Source organism: Heteronotia binoei, chromosome 2 (genome assembly GCF_032191835.1).
Source record: "Heteronotia binoei isolate CCM8104 ecotype False Entrance Well chromosome 2, APGP_CSIRO_Hbin_v1, whole genome shotgun sequence".
Lineage (NCBI taxonomy): Eukaryota > Metazoa > Chordata > Lepidosauria > Squamata > Gekkonidae > Heteronotia > Heteronotia binoei.
Window position 1 is genome coordinate 193,651,315 of NC_083224.1, and position 22,679 is coordinate 193,673,993.

At 51.4% G+C, this 22,679-nt stretch overlaps 1 protein-coding gene across 3 annotated transcripts in view; it reads left to right on the forward strand.

Annotated features, from left to right (window-relative positions):
- The window catches only part of CSNK1G2 (casein kinase 1 gamma 2), a 106,091-nt gene extending 87,126 nt beyond the window's left edge, over positions 1-18,965 (forward strand). For 2 of the 3 annotated variants that reach the window (XM_060232770.1, XM_060232771.1), the window contains exons 8-13: positions 1,506-1,590; positions 4,168-4,316; positions 7,197-7,280; positions 9,021-9,128; positions 15,952-16,058; positions 18,095-18,965. In XM_060232770.1, the coding sequence (XP_060088753.1) occupies positions 1,506-1,590; positions 4,168-4,316; positions 7,197-7,280; positions 9,021-9,128; positions 15,952-16,058; positions 18,095-18,149 (588 nt within the window). In that variant the 3' untranslated portion in view covers positions 18,150-18,965. The remainder of the gene's footprint in view (positions 1-1,505; positions 1,591-4,167; positions 4,317-7,196; positions 7,281-9,020; positions 9,129-15,951; positions 16,059-18,094) is intronic. The other variant, XM_060232772.1, reaches the window with a different exon arrangement.
- The last annotated feature ends 3,714 nt before the right edge of the window (positions 18,966-22,679 follow it).

The following is a 22,679-nucleotide window of genomic DNA, read 5'->3' on the forward strand; positions in this document are numbered from 1 at the left end:
TCAGCCAGAGCTCTCTTATCTGGGAGAACCGGGTTGGATTCCCCCCTCCAACACTTGCACCTGCTGAAATGGCCTTGGGTCAGCCATAGCTCTCTTATCTGGGAGAACCGGGTTGGATTCCCCACTCCTCCACTTGCACCTGCTGGAATGGCCTTGGGTCAGCCAGAGCTCTCTTATCTGGGAGAACCGGGTTTGATTCCCCACTCCTCCACTTGCACCTGCTAGAATGGCCTTGGGTCAGCCCTAGCTCTCTTATCTGGGAGAACCGGGTTTGATTCCCCACTCCTCCACTTGCAGCTGCTGGAATGGCCTTGGGTCAGCCATAGCCCTCGCATTGTCCTTGAAAGGGCAGCTTCTGTGAGAGCCAGTTTGGTGTAGTGGTGAAGTGCGCGGACTGTTATCTGGGAGAACCGGGTTTGATTCCCGACTCCTCCACTTGCAGCTGTTGGAATGGCCTTGGGTCAGCCGTAGCTCTCACAGAGCTGCCCTTGAAAGTTCATTTGCAGCCACACCGCTTTGGGAAGGAGTCGTATTTATTTTGGAATTTCTTGGACTTTCTGTAGCTCTGCAAACAAAGAGAACATTGTACAATTTTTTTGTAAAAAAGAATTTTTGGAATACTATTGAATATTGTTTAGTAAAAAATTGTTTTGGTATTACATGCATTAGTAAAAACTCTCACAGAGTGTTCTATATTTTTGGGGGTTCAGGTAGCTGGCTTGAGGTTGAGTCAGCCTTCCATCCTTCCGAGGTCGGTAAAAGGAGTACCCGGCTTGCTGGGGGGAAGGTGTAGATGACTGGGGAAGGCAATGGCAAACCACCCCGTAAAAAGTCTGCCGTGAAAACGTTGTCGGAGTCGGAAACGACTGGTGCTTGCACAGGAGACTACCCTTACCTTTTAGAGCCCCGTGGCACAGAGTGGTGAAGCTGCAGTACTGCAGTCTGAGCTCTCTGCTCACGACCTGAGTTCGATCCCAGCAGAAGCTGGTTCAGGTAGCCGGCTCCAGGTTGACTCGGCCTTCCATCCTTCTGAGGTCGGTCAAATGAGTCCCCAGCTTGCTGGGGGGAAAGCGGAGATGACTGGGGAAGGCAATGGCAAACCACCTCGTAAAAAGTCTGCCGGGACAACATTGTGAAAGCAAAGTCACCCCAGGGTCAAAAATGACTGGTGCTTGCACAGGGGACTACCTTTACATAGCACATAGGCCTTTAGACAAAATATTATGACAATAATTGAAATATGTGATCTGAACTTCAGCGTGCCACAAGCTGACAAGGTGCACCTTGCCCAGAAACCTGCAGAGCAGAGCACTTCCGCAATTGCTCATTCCTCTTTGGATGTTCATGAACGTTCCGTTACATCACAGCAGTTAGTACAGTGGCTGCACAGGATCTTATAACAGTCCAGAACGTCAGAAAAGTGATTTTCTTCCTTGCCGTATTCTGGGGCTGATTTGTTACATGCTCCTTAAAGGTGACCAGCTCTTGTCTTTCCATTGTTGTAGGCGGACACGCTGAAGGAACGGTATCAGAAGATCGGTGACACCAAACGAGCCACGCCCGTTGAAGTGCTGTGTGAAAACTTCCCCGGTAAGGATGCTGGCCCAAGGAAGTGGGGAGGGGAGACACTCAGCATCGGCCAGCGTGCTTGGCAGCATACTGGACTTCCCTTCTTGCTCTCTAATCCAATGTTCTGTCTGTCATAAGAACATAAGAGAAGCCCTGTTGGATCAGGCCAGTGGCCCCTCCAGTCCAACACTCTGTGTCACATAAGAACATAAGAGAAGCCCTGTTGGATCAGGCCAATGGCCCCTCCAGTCCAACACTCTGTGTCACATAAGAACAGAAGAGAAGCCCTGTTGGATCAGGCCAATGGTCCATCCAGTCCAACACTCTGTGTCACATAAGAACATAAGAGAAGCCCTGCTGGATCAGGCCAGTGGCCCATCCAGTTCAACACTCTGTGTCACATGAGAGAAGCCCTGTTGGATCAGGCCAGTGGCCCCTCTAGTCCAACACTCTGTGTCACAGAAGAACATAAGAGAAGCCCTGCTGGATCAGGCCAGTGGCCCATCCAGTTCAACACTCTGTGTCACATGAGAGAAGCCATGTGGGATCAGGCCAGTGGCCCATCCAGTCCAACACTCTGTGTCACAGAAGAACATAAGAGAAGCCCTGTTGGATCAGGCCAGTGGCCCCTCCAGTCCAACACTCTGTGTCGCATAAGAACATGAGAGAAGCCCTGTTGGATCAGGCCAGTGGCCCCTCCAGTCCAACACTCTGTGTCACAGAAGAACATAAGAGAAGCCCTGTTGGATCAGGCCAGTGGCCCCTCTAGTCCAACACTCTGTGTCGCATAAGAACATAAGAGAAGCCCTGTTGGATCAGGCCAGTGGCCCCTCCAGTCCAGCACTCTGTGTCACAGAAGAACATAAGAGAAGCCCTGTTGGATCAGGCTAATGGCCCATCTAATCCAACAATCTGTGTCACACAGTGGCCAAAAAAGCCAGGTGTCATCAGGAGGTCCATCAGTGGGGCCAGGACAATAGAAGCCTTCCCACTGCGCCCCCCCCCCCAAGCACCAAGAATACAGAGCATCACTGCACCAGACATAAGAACATAAGAGAAGCCATGTTGGATCAGGCCAATGGCCCCTCCAGTCCAACACCCTGTGTCACATAAGAACATAAGAGAAGCCCTGTTGGAGCAGGCCAATGGCCCATCCAGTCCAACACTCTGTGTCACACAGTGGCCAAAAACCCCCAGTGTCATCAGGAGGTCCATCAGTGGGGCTAGGACAATAGAAGCCTTCCCACTGTGCCCCCACCCCAAGCACCAAGAATACAGAGCATCACTGCCCCAGACATAAGAACATAAGAGAAGCCATGTTGGATCAGGACAATGGCTCATCTAGTCCAACACTCTGTGTCACACAGTGGCAAAAAAAAAAAAACACAGGTGCCATCAGGAGGTCCACCGGTGGGGCCAGGATACTATAAGCCCTCCCACTGTTGCCCCCCTCCCAAGTACCAAGAATACAGAGCATCACTGCCCCAGACAGAAGAGCATAAGAGAAGCCATGTTGGATCAGGCCAATGGCCCATCCAGTCCAACACTCTGTCACACAGTGGCCAAAAAACCCAGGTGCCATCAGGAGGTCCATCAGTTGGGCCAGAACACTAGAAGCCCTCTGACTGTGACCACCCCCCTCCCAGAACCAAGAATATAGAGCATCATTTGCCCCAGACATCATTTGCCCCAGACATAAGAACATAAGAGAATCCATGTTGGATCAGGCCAGTGGCCTATCCAGTCCAACACTCTGTGACACACAGTGGCCATTGGGAGGTCCACCAGTGGGGCCAGGACACTAGAAGCCCTCCCACTGTTGCCCCTCCCAAGCATCACTTGCCCCAGACAGAGAGTTCCATCTATACCTTGTGGCTAGGAGCCAGTGATGGACCTCTGCTCTGTATGTTTACACATCCTCTCCTGAAGCCGTCTATGCCTGTAGCTGTCACCACCTCCTGTGGCAGTGAATTCCATGTGGTAATCATTCTTTGGGTGAAGGACTTCCTTTTATCTGCTCTAACCCGACTGCTCAGCAATTTAATGGAGTGCCCACGAGTTCTTGTATTGTGAGAAAGGGAGAAAAGGACTTCTTTCTCTGCCTTCTCTATCCCAGGCAGAATCTTGTAACCCTCTCTCGTGTCACACCTCGGTTGACTTTTCTCCATGCTAAAGAGCCCCAAGCGCTTTAGCCTTTCTTCATAGGGAAAGCGTTCCAACTCTTTAATCATTCTAGTTGCCTTTTTCTACACTCTTCCCAGCACTAATATCTTTTTTGAGGTGCGGGGGACCAGAATTTTACACAGTATTCCAAATGAGGCCGCACCATCGGTTTATACCAAGCCATTAAGACACTGGCTGATTTGTTTTCAATTCCCTTCCTAATAATCCCCAGCATGGCGCTGGTCTTTTTTTTTTATTATTATTGCAGTCGCACATTGTGTTTGGGCATACACACTATTTATTCTAACGACACTGCCGATAAAGAAAGGAGAACAACCGCAACTACAACCCTTGGTGCTGTAGTTTCTGCCTTGTTTGTTCCAAGGCTGTTTTGACCCCTTCTCCCATTTTTTTTTTTGGTTTGTTTTTCTGCAGAGGAGATGGCCACGTACCTTCGCTACGTCCGACGTCTGGATTTCTTCGAAAAGCCGGATTACGACTACCTGCGGAAGCTCTTCACCGACCTGTTTGATCGGAACGGCTTTGTCTTTGATTACGAATACGACTGGGCGGGTAAACCCTTAGTAAGTAGCGGCCGGGGAGGGGGGATTCCGTCCCCTGCACCTTGCGTTTCTCTTCACAGCTATATTTTGCCTAGTGGCGAACGTGAGGTTTTGCAATCCTGCGTGGAATACCGGCATCAATATGAAATGTCACCCCGAACTTTAAAAAGTGTATGTTTTTGAGACGTTTTTACCGCCTGTGTATAATTTTGAGTTATGGTTTTACTAGATAGAAGATATTGAAGAAGATATTGGATTTATATCCCGCTCTCCACTCCGAAGAGTCTCAGAGCGGCTCACAATCTCCTTTACCTTCCTCCCCCACAACAGACACCCTGTGAGGTAGATGAAGATATTGGATTTATATCCCGCCCTCCACTCCGAAGAGTCTCAGAGCGGCTCACAATCTCCTTTCCCTTCCACACCCACAACAGACACCCTGTGAGGTAGATGAAGATATTGGATTTATATCCCGCCCTCCACTCCGAAGAGTCTCAGAGCGGCTCACAATCTCCTTTCCCTTCCACACCCACAACAGACACCCTGTGAGGTAGATGAAGATATTGGATTTATATCCCGCCCTCCACTCCGAAGAGTCTCAGAGCGGCTCACAATCTCCTTTACCTTCCTCACCCACAACAGACACCCTGTGAGGTAGATGAAGATATTGGATTTATATCCCGCCCTCCACTCCGAAGAGTCTCAGAGCGGCTCACAATCTCCTTTCCCTTCCACACCCACAACAGACACCCTGTGAGGTAGATGAAGATATTGGATTTATATCCCGCCCTCCACTCCGAAGAGTCTCAGAGCGGCTCACAATCTCCTTTACCTTCCTCCCCCACAACAGACACCCTGTGAGGTAGATGAAGATATTGGATTTATATCCCGCCCTCCACTCCGAAGAGTCTCAGAGCGGCTCACAATCTCCTTTCCCTTCCTCCCCCACAACAGACACCCTGTGAGGAGGGTGGGGCTGGAGAGGGCTCTCCCAGCAGCTGCCCTTTCAAGGACAACCTCTGCCAGAGCTATGGCTGACCCAAGGCCATTTCAGCAGGTGCAAGTGGAGGAGTGGGGAATCAAACCCGGTTCTCCCAGATAAGAGTTCGCACACTTCACCACTACACCAAACTGGCTCTCCAGTAGTATATTATTACTAGTATATTATTAACTGTTTAACTGTTTTATTATGCCTCTGATCCACCCTGAACCCGCCTGGGAAGGGGGCGGAATATAAATTAACCAATAAATAAATTAAATAAAAGGGTTTTTTTTTTTTAAATAGTTCAGTTCCGCCACTGGGCCAAGACTGGCCCCGCCGCCAGGCATGCTAGACAATCGCCTAGGGCAGAAGTTCCCAACCCCTGGTCCGTGGACCAGTACTGCTCCGTGGCCTGTTAGCCACAGAGCCGTGAGTTGTATAATTATTTCATTATATATCTTACAATGTAATAATAGAAATAAAGTGCACAAGTCGGAGTTTCAGAGCAGCTCACCATCTCCTTTCTGGGGGAGCTCTCTCAGCCCCAGCCACCTCACAGGGTGTCTGTTGTGGAGGAGGAAGGGAAAGGAGATTGTAGGCCGCTCTCTGTCCTTGGAAGGGCAGCTTCTGGGGGAGCTCTCTCAGCCCCACCTGCCTCATAGGGTGTCTGTTGTGGGGAAAGAAGGGAAAGGAGATTGTAGGCCGCTCTGAGACTCTGTCCTTGAAAGGGCAGCTTCTGGGAGAGCTCTCTTATCCCCACCCGCCTCACAGGGTGTCTGTTATAGGGGAGGAAGGGAAAGGAGATTGTAGGCCACTCTGAGTCTCTGTCCTTGAAAGGGCAGCTTCTGGGATAGCTCCCTCAGCCCCACCTGCCTCACAGGGTGTCTGTTGTGGGGGAGGAAGGGAAAGGAGATTGTAGGCCGCTCTGAGACTCTGTCCTTGAAAGGGCAGCTTCTGGGAGAGCTCTCTCAGCCCCACCCGCCTCACAGGGTGTCTGTTGTGGGGGTAGAAGATATAGGAGATTGTAAGAGAAGTACGGGGTATAAATCTGCAGTTTTCTTCTTCTACTGTACCAAGCCTCTCTTTTCTTCTGTTGGCTGAGGCTCCTCCCCCTCCTGGTCCCCTGGGGAAGGAAGGAAAGAGCCAGCGTTTCCTTTGCCAAAACAATGAAAGCACCTTTAAGACCAGCGAATGCTAATGTTTTAAGCCTGTTTTATTTTAAGGGTTTTTTTTTAAAAAAATCTTCCATCCTTCCGAGGTCGGTAAAATGAGTCCCCAGCTTGCTGGGGGGAAAGTGTAAAAGACCGGGGAAGGCAATGGCAAACCACCCCATAAAAAGTCTGCTGTGAAAACGTTGTGAAAGCAACGTCACCCCAGAGTCGGAAACGATTGGTGCTTGCACAGGGGACCTTTCCCATCAGCCCCAGCCAGCATGGCCAGTGGCTGGGGCAGATGGGAGTTGTAGGCAAAAAACATCTGGAGAGCTACCATTGGCCACCTCTGAATCCTATATACAGCTTCAAACCAGTGTACTCAAATATCAACATCGATTTCCAATTTCTGCCCTCCAGAAAAACGTATGATTAACAAACAACAATTCGTTCCAGTACTTTCCAGTAGAGGGATTTTCAGAAATCCTTCCTCCGATAAAGTTCATAACGCAGTCCAGAACTTCTTGCAAAATTCTTTCCAATGGAGGGGCCAGGAAATCGTTGCAGCCTTCACAAGACGTCTCTTCTAAATTTCAAGACGTTTCAAGTCTGGTCTTCTTCAGTTAATCAGGCTGTTTAAATGGAACCTGATTTCAATCATTTCTTACGCAGACTCAAAAGTTCAAAGCTACAACAGCAGCATTGGGTTCTCAGTCTGTTACACACAACGAGGCCTTTACGCCCCCTTCTCTTGCCTTTTTTTTGCAGCCGACTCCTATTGGCACAATCCAGAGTGACATACAAGTCCCGCCTCCAAACAGGGAGAAAGCACAGCAGTTCATCAAGCAGCAGGTAGGAGGCGCAAGGGAGCGTTCCGGCCGGACTCCGAGGGGTAGGGGTGGGGAGAGGTTGGAGCCAAACTGGGAATGAGCCAAAGCACCGACCGATATCAAATTTGGTTGGGGCAGGGAGGTGATTCTTCCCAGCTGAAGGGCCCAGCTTGGCAGCCCGAAAGTGGCAGGAATCTGCATGAGGTGTGTGTGATCTGGGTGCGAATCCAGCTTGGCGGTTCTCCATCTAGCCTGGTACCGTCCGAGGCGGTCGGCCATGGCTCTCCGAAGTCTCTGTCACGGGTCTTCCCTGCTACAGGGGACAGTGTGGAACAAACACGGGACCACCTACGTATGCTTGTATCACCCCTCTGAACTGAGAGCCCCCTCCACTCCTCTCCGCCAACGGGTTTTCCTGGGGACTCTTGTAGTATTGGGCCCCTTCTTAAAGGCTGGGTGCTTAAGAAAAGAAGGTCACACATTCTGCAGAGTGCCAGTTTGGTGTAGTGGTTAAGTGCGTGGACTCTTATCTGGGAGAACCTGGGTTTGATTCTCCGCTCCTCCACTTGCACCTGCTGGGAATGGCTTTGGGTCAGCCATAGCTCTCGCAGGAGTTGTCCTTGAAAGGGCAGCTTCTGGGAGACCTCTCTCAGCCCCATCCTGCCTCACAGGGTGTCTGTTGTGGGGAGGAGGAGAGGTAAAGGAGATTGTGACCATTCTGAGACTCTGTCCTTGAAAGGGCAGCTTCTGGGAGAGCCCTCTCAGCCCCACCTGCCTCACGGGGGGTCTGTTGTGGGGGAGAAAGGGAAGGGAGATTGTAGGCTGCTCTGAGACTCTGTCCTTGAAAGGGCAGCTTCTGGGAGAGCCCTCTCAGCCCCATCCACCTCACAGGGGGTCTGTTGTGGGGGAGGAAGGGAAAGGAGATCGTGACCGCTCTGAGACTCTGAGATTCAGAGTGTAGGGTGGCATATAAATCCAATATCTTCTTCTTCATTAAAAAAAAAAGGCATTTAAGGCGCCAATCAGGGTGTTTGGGCTTGTGAACCTGCGGTTGGGGGACTCGAGGTGCCAACCCCCAGGTAGCCCCTGGAGATCTCCCATGATTAGAGTTGATCTCCAGCCGGCCAAGATCAGTTCCCCTGGAGAAAGGGCTGCTTTGAAGGGCAGACCCCGAGGCATCATACTTTGCTGCAGTCCCTGCCCTCCCCAAACTCCACCCTCCCCAGGTCCCCCCCCCCAAAAAAAAATATCTCCAGGTATTTCCCAACCTAGAGCTGGCAACTGTATGGGGGGACCCCATTTTCAGATCTCCTTTGCAAGAAGCAAGGGGTGAGGAGGGGTGTGTTTGCTAGGGCTTTATTTTTTTTTGTAGCAGGGACTCCTTTGCATATTAGGCCACACCCCTTGATGTAGCCAATCCTTTAAGGGCTTACAGGGCTCTTCGTACAAGGCTCCATGAGGACTGGCTACACGTTAGGGATATGTGGCCTAATATGCAAAGGAATTCCTGCTACAGAAAAAGCCCTGGTGTTTGCAAACATCGCAGTGACCCTTGGGGGAACGTGACGAGGCTCTCGGCATGGGTGCTTCTCCCCTGGGAACGGGGGATTACATTCTAGCCTCTTCATATTTTTTGCTTTTGCATGTCTCTCTCTCTCTCTCTGTCACTTCCTTTGCTCCTGCAACTCCCCTTCCCTTTCCATCTCGTCTCTTTCTCTCTCGTTTTTGTTTCTCTTCCCCCCCCCCCCGCCTCCGTCGTTAGCAGTCACCCGAGGGGGCCGGATTATGGGATCCCCAGGCCGAGCGGCGGCCTGCTGAGGAGGCTATAGGAACTCTTCTGGCAGCCAGCAGGCTTGGGGGTTCTGTGCAGGTACATGACAGGGCTGGGGTGGGGAGGGGAGGGGGGTGGGCGGGGAGGGTGCCCACAAGCTGCTGTCCAACCCCCCCTCCCACCGCTGGAGCGTCAGACCCCACGTTCCCTGTTCGCTCGTTCCGGCCCAGTCTCTCCGGAACAGCCTGCGCGTTTCAGCCTGGTCGAATTTTGGACGTTTCTTCCTTCTGAGCGAATTTTCCGCCGGACGAAACGGGCCCCGCTTGTAAATCGGCTCGCTGAAAAAAACACAGCCGAGTGGCCCCAAGAAAAGCGCCCGGTTGGCACGACTATCGCATCTCTCCCACCCGGTAGCAGTTTCTGTCACTCTCGCTGGAGCACTTGTGCCGTCGAAACAATTTCCAGCCCGTCAGATCTCAGAAACTTAGCAAGGTCGGCCTTTTCTTAGCATTCAGATGAGCGTTCCTCCAAGGGTTGTGACGCAGAAGCAGGCAACGGCAAGTCACCTCAGCTCTTGCCTTAAAGACAAGTCTAGCCTGCCACCTAGTGGCACATAATGCTAAAAGAGCTAGAAATTTCAGCTGCCGGATAATCTTAGGATCTCAACAACAGCAACTATCACTACTACTTGTTATTATTAGGCTTTTTTGTAGCAGGAACTCCTTTGCATATTAAGCCACACCCCCTGATGTAGCCAATCCTCCCAGAGCTTACAGTAGGCCCTGTACGAAGAGCCCTGTGAGGAATTCTAGCAGGACCTCCTTTGCCTATTAGGCCACACCCCCCTGATGTAGCCAATCCTCCTGGAGCTGACAGTAGGCCCTGTACGAAGAGCCCTGTAAGGAATTCTAGCAGGACCTCCTTTGCCTATTAGGCCACACCCCTCTGATGTAGCCAATCCTCCTGGAGCTTCCAGTAGGCCCTGTACGAAGAGCCCTGTGAGGAATTCTAGCAGGACCTCCTTTGCCTATTAGGCCACACGCCCCTGATGCAGCCAATCCTCCTGGAGCTGACAGTAGGCCCTGTACGAAGAGCCCTGTGAGGAATTCTAGCAGGACCTCCTTTGCCTATTAGGCCACACGCCCCTGATGCAGCCAATCCTCCTGGAGCTTACAGCAGGCCCTGTACGAAGAGCCCTGTAAGGAATTCTAGCAGGACCTCCTTTGCTTATTAGGCCACACCCCCTGATGGAGCCAATCCTCCTGGAGCTCTCAGTAGGCCCTTTATGAAGAGCCCTGTAAGGAATTCTAGCAGGACCTCCTTTGCCTATTAGGCCACACCCCCCTGATGTAGCCAATCCTCCTGGAGCTTCCAGTAGGCCCTGTACAAAGAGCCCTGTAAGGAATTCTAGCAGGACCTCCTTTGCCTATTAGGCCACACCCCTCTGATGTAGCCAATCCTCCTGGAGCTCTCAGTAGGCCCTGAACGAAATGCCCTGTAAAGAATTCTAGCAGGACCTCCTTTGCCTATTAGGCCACACACCCCTGATGTAGCCACTCCTCCTGGAGCTGACAGCAGGCCCTGTACAAAGAGCCCTGCAAGCTCCATGAGGATTGGCTACATCAAGGGGGTGTGGCCTAATAGGCAAAGGAGATCCTGCAAGAAACACACTGGAGATTTGATTGGCTGTGCAGATTGGCTGTACAGCAGGCCCTGTAAGAAGAGCTCTGTAAACTCTTGGAGGATTGGCTGCATCAGGGGTGTGTGGCCTAATATGCAAAGGAGTTCCTGCTGCAAAAAAAAGCCATTGTTGTTAATTTTTGGGTGATCGTGAGTGGTCCACGTTGTGTGTTCTGTTATCCCAGAAACTGTCAAGACGGCGGGGGGGGGGGGGGCGGGGATCTAGTTTGATGAACCAGCCCTGAGTTTGAAAAGAAGGTGCACTTCCGTTCTCTTTCCAAAGCGGAGGTTCCATTTCCCCTCTTAAATTCCAAGCCTTTCTCGTCAACGAGGGAGGTATTCCTTTCCCAGCGACTGGAAGAGATCGGTCATGAACTTATTGCACAAACACACGAAGCTGCCTTCTACTGAATCAGACCCCCTTTGGTCCCTCAAAGTCAGTCTCGTCTACTCAGACTGGCAGTGGTTCTCCAGGGTCTCAAGCGGAGGTTTTTCACGCCTACTTGCCTGGACCCTTTTTAGTTGGAGATGCCGGGGATTGAACCTGGGACCTTCTGCTTACCAAGCAGATGCTCTACCAATGAGCCATCATCCCTCCTCTAAACGTATGAACATAAGAAGCTGCCTTCTACTGAATCAGGCCCCCTTTGGTCCCTCAGTCAGTCTCGTCTACTCAGACTGGCAGCGGCTCTCCAGGGTCTCAAGCGGAGGTTTTTCACGCCTATTTGCCTGGACCCTTTTGAGTTGGAGATGCCGGGGATTGAACCTGGGACCTTCTGCATCCCGAGGGAATGCTCCACCACTGAGCCACGGCTGCTTCCCTCATTTGTTTTATCTCTGGCCCCCTTCCCCAGCCTGGGCCCTGATAAAGGCTTGTGCTGTGACATTTCTAGCTTTGAGGCACCTGCAGAGAAGCGAATATGTGGCAGAGCTCCTGGTGGGCGTTGAGCCGTGTCTTGGGCATAAGTGCATTCAGCTGTCCTTGCTGCGTATGTGTGTGTGTGTGCTTTCGTGGTGTGGGTACCTCGCACGTGCTGTTGCAGTACCCGTGGTCCGCTGTACACGGCACTTTTCCAGTCTCGACGCAGCATCTATTCCAGAGGTGGCCAAACTTGCTTAACGTAGGAGCCACATAGAATAAACATCAGATGTTTGAGAGCCGCAAGACAGGGAGAGAGGAAGGAGATGGGGAGGGGAGAGCGAGGTTGAAGGAAAGCAACTTTAAATGCATTCTCCAAGCCACTGTCTGGCTTGGCTTGGAGAAGTGACTTAAATAGACTGTAAATGCCTTCTCCAAGCTGGGTAATGGAACGGTGGGGGCTTTGAGTGCCACACAGTATATGTGAAAGAGCCACAGTTTGGCCACCTCTGGCTTATTCTGTCCTGTGGCTTCAACTGTGATCCTCATGCCTGAAGCTAGGCTGTGTTTTCTGGACTCCAAAGTTCTGCATCCCAGCTCCCTCAATGAGACTGGCTCAATTCCTGCAGCCTTCATCACATGCTTGCTTCATTGTGAGTTTTGCACGGCCTGCGGAAGGCCACAGAGTTTTTGCAGCCCTCTTGTCTATTTAAGAGATCAGCAAGTGTTACCCCAAGCTATCAAGCAGATCCACGACAGCCATAAGGACTAGGAACCTAGTTTAGAAAAAGGAAAGCAGGGATTTGCAGGTAACTGCATTCTGCTGCCGGTATCATTTTTTAAGCTCCCCGTCTTCCTAGTGTGCAATTATGAAATGCTCACAATCAGGGACAACATATTTTTTTGTGTGTTTTTCTTGCAGAACTCTTAAGGCAGCAGGAATTGGGCCACAAAATAGAGAGCTGTGTGTTAATTTAGAAGTGCTTTGTGTGTCTTTGTACGTGTGTATGGCGTTAACACATTTCAGCACATGCTAAAAATGTTCTGCTCAATGTTGAGCTAGCAAACAAGAAGATGATGAAGATATTGGATTTCTATCCCACCCTCCACTCCGAAGAGTCTCAGAGCGGCTCACAATCTCCTTTCCCTTCCTCCCCCACAACAGACACCCTGTGAGGTGGGTGGGGCTGGAGAGGGCTCTCACAGCAGCTGCCCTTTCAAGGACAACCTCTGCCAGAGCTATGGCTGACCCAAGGCCATTCCAGCAGCTGCAAGTGGAGGAGGGGGGAATCAAACCCGGTTCTCCCAGATAAGAGTCCGCACATTTAACCACTACACCAAACTGGCTCTCAAACAAACAGAAAAGACAGTCTCTGTGGTTCCTAAGCTGATTTTCACTGTGTGTTTTTTGTGCTGACTAGGAACAACTTTCTCTTTTGTAAAGAAAAATGGAAAATTGGGCCCCAGTGTTCAAAAACATCTCTGAGGGCTTCCAGCAACTGTGGAATACTGACCGTAGAGCTGATCTCCAACTTCTTCTCAGCTCTTTGGTGTAGAAACAATGGTGTTTTTTTTGTCCACCAGTTGCCTTTCTACTTTGTAGAACTGGAAGGTGGCTTGCAGTCCAACGATGATAAGAAACTCAATAACGATTACATGAAATAAAACACTGCTTGTAAAAAACACACAAAAAGACCACAATTTAAAATCTCCAGTTAGAGCTGCCAGCAAATAAAATTGTTAGATGTAGTCCTATATAAAATTGCCTTCAGGTGCCTCAAAAGCATATGCCCCCTGGCAAAGTTGTTCTATAATCGTGGGGCAGTCACCGAAAAGGCCCTCTCTTGTATGCCACAAGACAAGCTTTTTTGATTGGCAGACTGTCAAGGGCAGGGGTCCTCCATCCCCGGACCACGGACCAGTACCGGTCCATGGCCTGTTAGCAACCTGTCAGGTGTATAATTATTTCATTATATTATATATTACAATCAGTATTCCCTCTAAGCTGAGTTAGTGTGAGCTAAAAAGAAGGTAAAGGTAGTACCTGTGCAAGCACCAGTCGTTTCCGACTCTGGGGTGACGTTGCTTTCACAACGTTTTCATGGCAGACTTTTTGCGGGGTGGTTTGCCATTGCCTTCCCCAGTCTTTTACGCTTCCCCCCCCCCAGCAAGCTGGGGACTCCTTTCACCGACCTCGGAAGGATGGAAGGCTGAGTCGACCTCGAGCCGGCTACCTGAACCGGCTTCCGTTGGGATTGAACTCAGGCCGTGAGTAGAGGTCTCCGACTACAGTACTGCAGCTTTACCGCTCTGCGCCACGGGGCTCTTAGTGTGAGCTAGCGCACAATTTTTTTGCCTTCGCTCAGGAAAAACGGCCCCAGAGCACACTAAATTTATGCAGAAGCTCACAACTTTTAATGCCAGGAGCTCACGGAGTAGGATTTTTTGCTCACAAAACTCCACAGCCTACAAGGGAGCATTGATTACAATGTAATAATAGAAATGAAGTGCGCAATTGCATTATCCTGAAACCACTGGCTCCCCCCCCTGCCCCCCCCCCAGTCTGTGGAAGAATAGTCTTCCACAAAACCGGTCCCTGGTGCCGAAAAGGTTGGGAACCCACTGGTCGAGAGGGTCTCTCCCTGTGATCTTAATTCCCAGGCAGGAATATGTGATTAGAAAGACAGACCTTCAGATAGCCCGGTCCCAAACCATTTGGGCTTTAAAGGGCAAAACCAGCACCTTGAATTGGGCTCAGAAGTCGATCGGCAGCCGACGTAGTAGCTGAAGTTGCGGGCCACTCGCTTCCGATAAACCAGCAGTCTAGTGGCAGCAATGTGCACTAACTGCAGCTTCTAAACGAGAAGGACAAAATAAACCCATAAAAGACCCACAATTTAAAATCTCCCAACAGGAAAAGAAGCACAGTTTGAGAGCCAGTTTGGTGTACCGGCGAAGTGCACAGACTCTTATCTGGGAGAACTGGGTTTGATTCCCCCACTCCTCCACTTGCAGCTGCTGGAATGGCCTTGGGTCAGCCAGAGCTCTCGCAGTTGTCCTTGAAAGGGCAGCTGCTGGGAGAGCTCTCTCAGCCCCACCCACCTCACAGGGTGTCTGTTGTGGGGAAGGAAGGGAAAGGAGATTGTAGGCTGCTCTAAGACTCTGTCCTTGAAAGGGCAGCTGCTGTGAGAGCTCTCTCAGCCCCACCCACCTCACAGGGTGTCTGTTGTGTGGGGGCGGGGAGGTAAAGGAGATTGTGACTGCTTTGAGACTCTGAGATTCAGAATATGGGGATATAAATCCAGTATCATCATCTTCACACGAATTGATAATTCCACAGCTGGAGCTGCGTTACTGCTGTTGAAGAAAACAAAGGCACTAGCATTATCTATCTATCCAATACAATTTCTATCCCAACCAATCCCGCAAATGGGCTCAGGGTGAGTTATAGCATTGGGTATAAAAGCAATAAAATCAAACTTTAAAAGCTAGAACTTCCATCGCCCTACCGGCCGTGATGACTGAGGAGAACATCCACATTCAGAGGCACTAAACCTCTTAATCCCAGAGCCCAGAGGCAACCTCAGGGGAAGACCTCTGTGCCCTGTTGTTGGCCACTGTGTGAGACAGGAGGCTGGACTAGGTGGACCTTCCTTGGTCTGACCCAGCAGGGCTCTTCTGAGGTTCTTATGAAGGCCTCAGCCTCTATGCCCTGTTGGCTGTCCAGAGGAACTGGTTGGCCACTGTGTGAGACAGGAGGCTGGACTAGGTGGACCTTCCTTGGTCTGATCCAGCAGGGCTCTTCTGAGGTTCTTATGAAGGCCTCAGCCTCTCTGCCCTTCTGTTGGCCCTTCAGAGGAACTGGCTGGCCACGGTGTGAGACAGGAGGCTGGACTAGATGGACCCTCCCTAGTCTGATCCAGCAGGGCTCTTCTGAGCTTCTTATGAAGGCCTCAGCCTCTCTGCCCTGCTGTTGGCCCTTCAGAGGAACTGGTTGGCCACTGTGTGAAAGAGGAGGCTAGACTAGATGGACCCTCCCGGGTCTGATCCAGCAGGGCTCTTCTGATGTTCTTATGAAGGTCTCGGCCTCCCTGCCCTGTTGTTGGCCCTCCAGAGGAACTGGTTGGCCTCTGTGTGAAAAAGGAGACTGGTCTAGATGGACCCTCACTGGTCTGACCCAGCAGGGCTCTTCTGATGTTCTTATCAGGGAAGGCCTCGGCCTCTCTGCCCTGTTGTCGCCCGTCCAGAAGTGTGAGACAGGAGGCTGGATGAGATGGACTCTTGGTCTGATCCAGCAGGGCTCGTCACATGTCCTTATATTGAAGCCCTCCCCCCACCTTTCCCTCCAGTCGCTGACCCCGCCTGCCTCTCTTTTCCTCTTAGGTCATGAGCTCAACCAACGGGGAGCTGAACACAGACGATCCGACTGCTGGCCACTCCAACGCCCCCATCACCGCCCCCGCCGAAGTCGAGGTGGCCGACGACACAAAGTGAGTAGCCGCCACCTTGGCTGCGCCGGCCTCCGTGAGCTTTGCCGTTCGGCAGGACTCGGGCCAAGGGGCTTGTTGAGAAGCCCTGGCATGCAGCCAGGTGCCTTTTTGAGCCCACGAGAGGTGTGGGTGGAATCGCAAAATGGGAGGCGGAGCCCCACCTGCGCCCAGAAAAAGTCAAGAGCGCAGTGAAGAAGGAACGTAATGTACACAGCACGCTGAGAGCCAGGAATAAAAAGCAACACTGCAGAAGCTGCTGAGACCAAAAGAGAGAGAGCCAGTTTGGTGTAGTGGTGAAGTGTGCAGACTCTTATCCGGGAGAACCGGGTTTGATTCCCCGCTCCTCCACTTGCACCTGCTGGAATGGCCTCGGGTCAGCCATAGCTCTGGCAGAGGTTGTCCTTGAAAGGGCAGCTGCTGGGAGAGCCCTCTCAGCCCCACCCACCTCACAGGGTGTCTGTTGTGGGGGAGGAAGGTAGACGAGATTGTAGGTCTCTCTGAGACTCTGTCCTTGAAAGGGCAGCTTCTGGGAGAGCTCTCTCAGCCCCACCTGCCTCACAGGGTGTCTGTTGTGGGGGAGGAAGGGAAAGGAGATTGTAGGCTGCTCTGAGACTCTGTCCTTGAAAGGGCAGCTGCTGGGAGAGACCTCTCCAGCCCCATCCACCTCACAGGGTATCTGTTGTGGGGGAGGAAGGGAAAGGAGATGGTAGGCCGCTCTGAGACGCTGTCCTTAAAAGGGCAGCTGCTGTGAGAGCCCTCTCAGCCCCACCCACCTCACAGGGTGTCTGCTGTGGGGGAGGAAGGGAAAGGAGATTGTGAGCCGCTCTGAGACTCTTTGGAGTGGAGGGCGGGATATAAATCCAATATCATCATCTTCAAAATAATGTAAATTAAATCTGCACAGCCAATCAGAAGCCATGCTGGCCAAGAGTCCCGCCCACTTTCTGAAAACACTTGGTGGGCGCCATGTTGGAGAACCCTGTGAGAGAGTTCTTTGGTGATTTCAGCGACCTGCCAAAACGAATTGGCCAAGGGGCTTTATATTGTCTTTTTAAACCGTCTTTTTAAACCTTCCCAAATACCAATTTAGTATTGGGAGTAGGAGAGCAGGTAGGGACTCTGTTCTTGTGACCAATGGAGAAAATAGAGGTTTGGCTCTGTAGCTCCTGTGCGATTGAGCAAGCCTGGCAAAGCAAGCTGTGATGCAGAAGGAAGCAAGAGAGAGGGAGAAGGAAGCAGATGACAGCCAGTTGCTCGGGGGCCTGACTCAGCCCCCAAAACTGCATGTTTAACACCCCTGGGCTAGAGATCTGACATGAATGAGACTTTGTTGGACCGTGCTGTGTGTGTACCTATATAAGATTAGGTAGCAGAAAGATGAACTTTATAAAGAACACAAACACAATTAAAGATTTTTTTTTAAAAAAAACTTAAAATATGCTTAAAACATTAGCACTCGTCTGTCTTAAAGGTGCTTTCTTTGCATTTCCCCTGTGGGAGCCAGGGAACTGGGCAAAGGAAGCTCTGGCTCTTTCCTTCCTTCCCAAGGGGACCAGGAGGGGGAGGAGCCTCAGCCAATAGAAGGAAGAGAGGTTTGGCTCAGTAGCTCTGCTGTGTGATTGAGAGAGCCTGGCAAAGTAAGCGCTGCCTCCCCCCCTTCCTCCCCAAGGGAGGAGCCTCAGCCAATAGAAAAAATAGAGGTTTTGCTCTGTAGCTCCTGTGCAGTTGAGCAAGCCTGGCAAAGCAAACTGTGATGCAGAAGGAAGCAAGAGAAAGAGAAGGAAGCAGATGACAGCCAGTTGCTTGGGGGCCTGATGGGAGCCCTCCGAAGGCCAGATTCGGCCCCAAGGCCGCACGTTTGACACCTCTGGGCTAGAGATTCCGGGGATTCCTTTGCCTTCCTCCGGGCATAGGGGCCAGGGGATCACTGGAGGAGGCAGGGTTGGGTGCGAATTTCCCGTATTCTGCTGGGGGTTGGGCTACATGACCCTCGGGATCCCTTCCAGCTCTAGGCTTCTTTTCTTCCCTCCCCGCAGGTGCTGCTGCTTCTTCAAGAGAAGAAAGAGGAAAACCATCCAGCGCCACAAGTGATGCGCCCACCCCGCTGCCGGAAGAGACCAGGATCCTTTTGGGGACTACATTTTGTTGGAGCATCCTGGACCCCGCCCCTTTCCCGGCTAATGGATTGAGATTCCGTGTTTGGATGGGGAAGGGGCTTCGTCCCTGTCCTCTGCTTCAGTTTTGCCCGGGGGGGGGAACGACAGATGCGGGCAGGAGCTGCTGTGACTGTCGCGGGGCTAGCCCCGGGGACTGGGGGTGGGGAGGGCAGCCTTCCCCAGTTCGTGACTTTTTCCTTTTCTTCCCAAGAAACACAGAATTTGGGAGGTGTGTGTGTGTGCGGGGGGCGGGGGCCGTTCACCGAGAAAAGCACGTCAAGACTTTTTTTCGCTCTCAAGTGCCCGGTTTCGTTTCGTTTCTTTTTTTTTTTTCCTTGTCTGGTCTGCAGAAAAGCATTAACTATTTAAGCTTCAGTCTACACTTCTGTCGGTTTTTCTGTTCCCTCCCCCACCACGCCCAAAATTGGTTTCCTTGAATCATATTGAAAGAAAACATTTTTTTTTTGAGGGGCGCAGGGGTTGGGGTGTGCGTGCGGGGGCGGGGGAGAATTCGACACGTTTCCTTTAAAAGAAGCAAAACGACGGCGAGCCAGCCACGAAGACTCCTTTCTCTTTCACTTCTGCATCCAAGTTTTAATTTAAAATGCAATTATTATTATTATTTTTTTTTGGTCTCCGGTGCTTGAGGATCGGGGTCCTTGCTCCCCTGTCCTCTTTTTTTGTAGGTCGTTTCCTGTTTGCTTGTACCTGTCAATATTTTTTTTTAAAAAGTCTCCTTTTGGTTTCCTTCCCCACTTGCCACTTCCGCTTCTTCTTGTGCCCCCCCCCCCCCCCGGACTTAATTCACCGTTGCTACCTGGTTGGCAACCTCTCCGAAGCGGGGCACAGCCAGCTCGTTTACACTTTAAAAGGGGGGGGGGGAAGGTAGCAATACAAGCGACATCTTCACCATGAAGCTTAGCAATCGTGTTTTGCTTAAAGGCCGGGAAACAAAAAAGGTGAAAGGAGGCGGCCGGATCTCAGGCAAGGCTGGAAGAAACCAAAAGCGCCAGGCCTTGGCCCTGAACCACCCCCTCCCTGCGTCTGGTGAATAATTTGGGGAGGGGCCACCGTGACCAAAGGGAAATCCGGCTGGACAGCGGCGAGCTGGGAGGTTGTTCCACGCCCTGCAAGGAGAGATCCACGCCGGCAACCTCATACTTTCTCACTGCGAGGTTTGCAAAACCGTTTGTCTGTAACGTTGACGCGCACGGCCCTTTGCAAAATGGCAAAAAAAGGGGATCTGTTGCCCACGTCTCCCCCGCTGCTTCTTTATGCAGTGCCCCCTTTTAAAACATTTCTCTTTTCTTCTTTCTTCCTAACCCTCCCCTGCCCAACCCCAGCACGAAATCTGAGATGTTACCGCTTGACAAAAATCCTCTCTCGGTGGAGAGAAACGGAAAGGTCTCGTGACACCAGTCTTCAAAAACAGTGTATAGTTTTGTTGGGGGCGGGGGAAGAGGGAGCTGCAAGGAGAAAAGAGGGGTCTCGTGGCTTTGTGACTGCAAATTCGGGAACATCCAAGAGAGGTTGCTGGGCTCGGGGGTCTATCGGAGTGTGTCTGGCATTGGTCTGCATGGCACCTGTGAGCTTCTCCCCCCCCCCCCCCCACATTTTGTAAGACATGGGGTGGCCCTGCACTAATAACCTGGTGCATCGCTTGGGTTGCAGGGTCCACTTCAAGAAATACCTGGGGACTTTGAGGGCGGAGCCAGGAGACTTTGAGGGCGGAGCCAGGAGCAAGGCTGTGATGAGCATGATTTCTGGACATCCCAAAAGGGGACTGCGCACCTTTAAAATGCTTTCCCTCCATTTGGAAACAATGAAGGATAAGGGCACCTTCTTTTTTGGGGGGGGGGTGATAGAATTGGACCCCCTAGTCCAATTCTTTTGAAACTTGGAGGGTGTTTCGAGGAGAAGCACTGGATGCTATGCTGCAAATTTGGTGCCTCTAACTAAAAAAACAGTGTCCCCAGTCCCAGATACCCATGGATCAGATCTCCGTTATACCCCATGGCAGGGGTGGCCAGCGGTAGCTCTGCAGATTTTTTTTTTGCCTACAACTCCCATCAGCCCCAACCAGCATGGGAGTTGTAGGCAAAAAACATCTGGAGAGCTACCGTTGGCCACCCCTGCCCTATGGGAATCGGACACCCGAAGGAATAATGGAGTGCCCGGCAGATATTTCCCTCCCCATCAAACTTTCTGGTGACCCTGAAGCGAGAGGAGGGCCTCCAAACTTGCGATCCCCTGCCCCCGCCTGGGGATTGGCAACCCTATGCATCGCCTACTCCTTTCCCAGCTTCCTGGGCACCTGCGTTCCCACTTTTCCCCCCTGGGCACTCAAGGGCCAGACGCCGATGGATGCCAGCCGCCCGCAAACAAGGACGACGGAGCAGTTTTGCTTCTTTATAGATAAATCTATTTTTATACAAAGGGATGGGGGGTGGGGGCGGTTGTACTCATAAAGAGTGGCATGATCGTGCCCCCCCACCCACCCCCTTTCACCTTGCAATCATGTCACTTTGAAAATAAACCACCTGTATTGGGAGGGGCAAAGACAGCTATAGTGTTATAGTGACCAAATAACGAAGAATGTCTTGAAATGAAATCGTACAAATAGGTTCAATGGAAGAAGACTAAATTGCAATAACGGTTAAGAACATAAGAAAAGCCCTGTTGGATCAGGCCAGTGGCCCATCCAGTCCAACACTCTGTGTCACATAAGAACAGAAGAGAAGCCATGTTGGATCTGGCCAGTGGCCCATCCAGTCCAACACTGTGTCACATAAGAACAGAAGAGAAGCCATGTTGGATCAGGCCAGTGGCCCATCGAGTCCAACACTGTGTCACATAAGAACAGAAGAGAAGCCATGTTGGATCAGGCCAGTGGCCCATCCAGTCCAACACTGTGTCACATAAGAACAGACGAGAAGCCATGTTGGATCAGACCAATGGCCCATCCAGTCTGACACTCTGTATCACACAGTGTATACACACACACAAATATACTGTGGCTAATAGCCACTGCTAGACCTCTGCTCCATATTTTTATCCAATCCCCTCTTGAAGCTGGCTATGCTAGTAGTTGCCACCACCTCCTGTGGCAGTGAATTCCACATGTTAATCACCCTTTGGGTGAAGGACTTCCTTTTATGTGTTTTAACCCGACTGCTTAGCAATTTCATGAAATGCCCACGAGTTCTTGTATTGTGAGAAAGGGAGAAAAGGACTGCTTTCTCCATCCCATGCATAATCTCGATTCCCCAAAAGCTTCGCAGTTCCGTCAAAGGCGTCCCCATGAACGGGAGGCCGACTGGATTCTTCCCGCTTCGAACCCTCTTCTAGCATAGGGTGCTCCGACATCTCTCAACCAAAGGCAAAAGCCTCGAGCCTTTTGGAGCTCAGTGCCGTTTTGAAATCTTCCTGGAGACTTTTTGTCCCCTTTGTCCACTGGGAATTCGATGAGCAGTCTTTGGACGCACTGCTGAAAAAGAAGCTTGTGGGGTTTGCAGCTTTTTGCAACGTATTGATGCATCAGGAAACACTTTGGATATTTTTCCTGAGCTTTTCACTTTCCGTTGAGAGATGCGGCTGGAGCACTCTGTGCTAGAAGAGGATTCGAAGAAGGAAGAATCAAGTCGACCTCCCATTCATGGGGACGCCTTGGATGGAACTGGGAAACTTTGGGGGAATTGTTATTGCTATTTAGTCTTCTATTGAACATATTTGCAGGATTTTGTCTCAATACGTTCTTCGTCATTTGGTCACTATAACTTCGGTTGTGCTGTATTGGGAGGGGGTAGGATGGTTGGAATGGGGTACACTGGGAGGCATTGAGACGAGCGCAGCAGCCAGAGTTAAGGAATTTGCCTCCCCCACCCCCAAGGGCTAAACCTCTTGGGGCAATCTCCCCGCCCCACTTCAGTTTCCCCCCATCCTTCGCTTTCTAGAGCGAAATTCTCGCACCTCAGGCTTCCCCGCTGCCTATTTGCATTCCAGGTCTTGGGTTCAAGTGGCGGCAGGGCCCCCTACCCGTTTTGTTTCTGCGGTACCCGTGAACGGGACTTGAGTGGGATGTGGGCGGTTCTCTTCTCCTGCTGTAGTACGGATATCTGCCGCTTGTTTCAGGTCCCTGTGTTCAAAGCACAAGTGGCTGTGCAGTTTTCCTCCCCCCCCCCCCCCAATGTTCTTGTGTCCATTTAGGGGCTTAAGTCAGGCCATCAGTTCAGTAGATGGGGGTTTGTAGTCTATACACTTTTTAACAACAGTGCCTCAGCTGGTGTAGTGGTTAAGTGTGTGGACTCTTATCTGGGAGAACCGGGTTTGATTCCCCACTCCTCCACTTGCACCTGCTAGCATGGCCTTGGGTCAGCCATAGCTCTGGCAGAGGTTGTCCTTGAAAGGGCAGCTTCAGGGAGAGCTCTCTCAGCCCCGCCTGCCTCACAGGGTGTCTGTTCCGGGG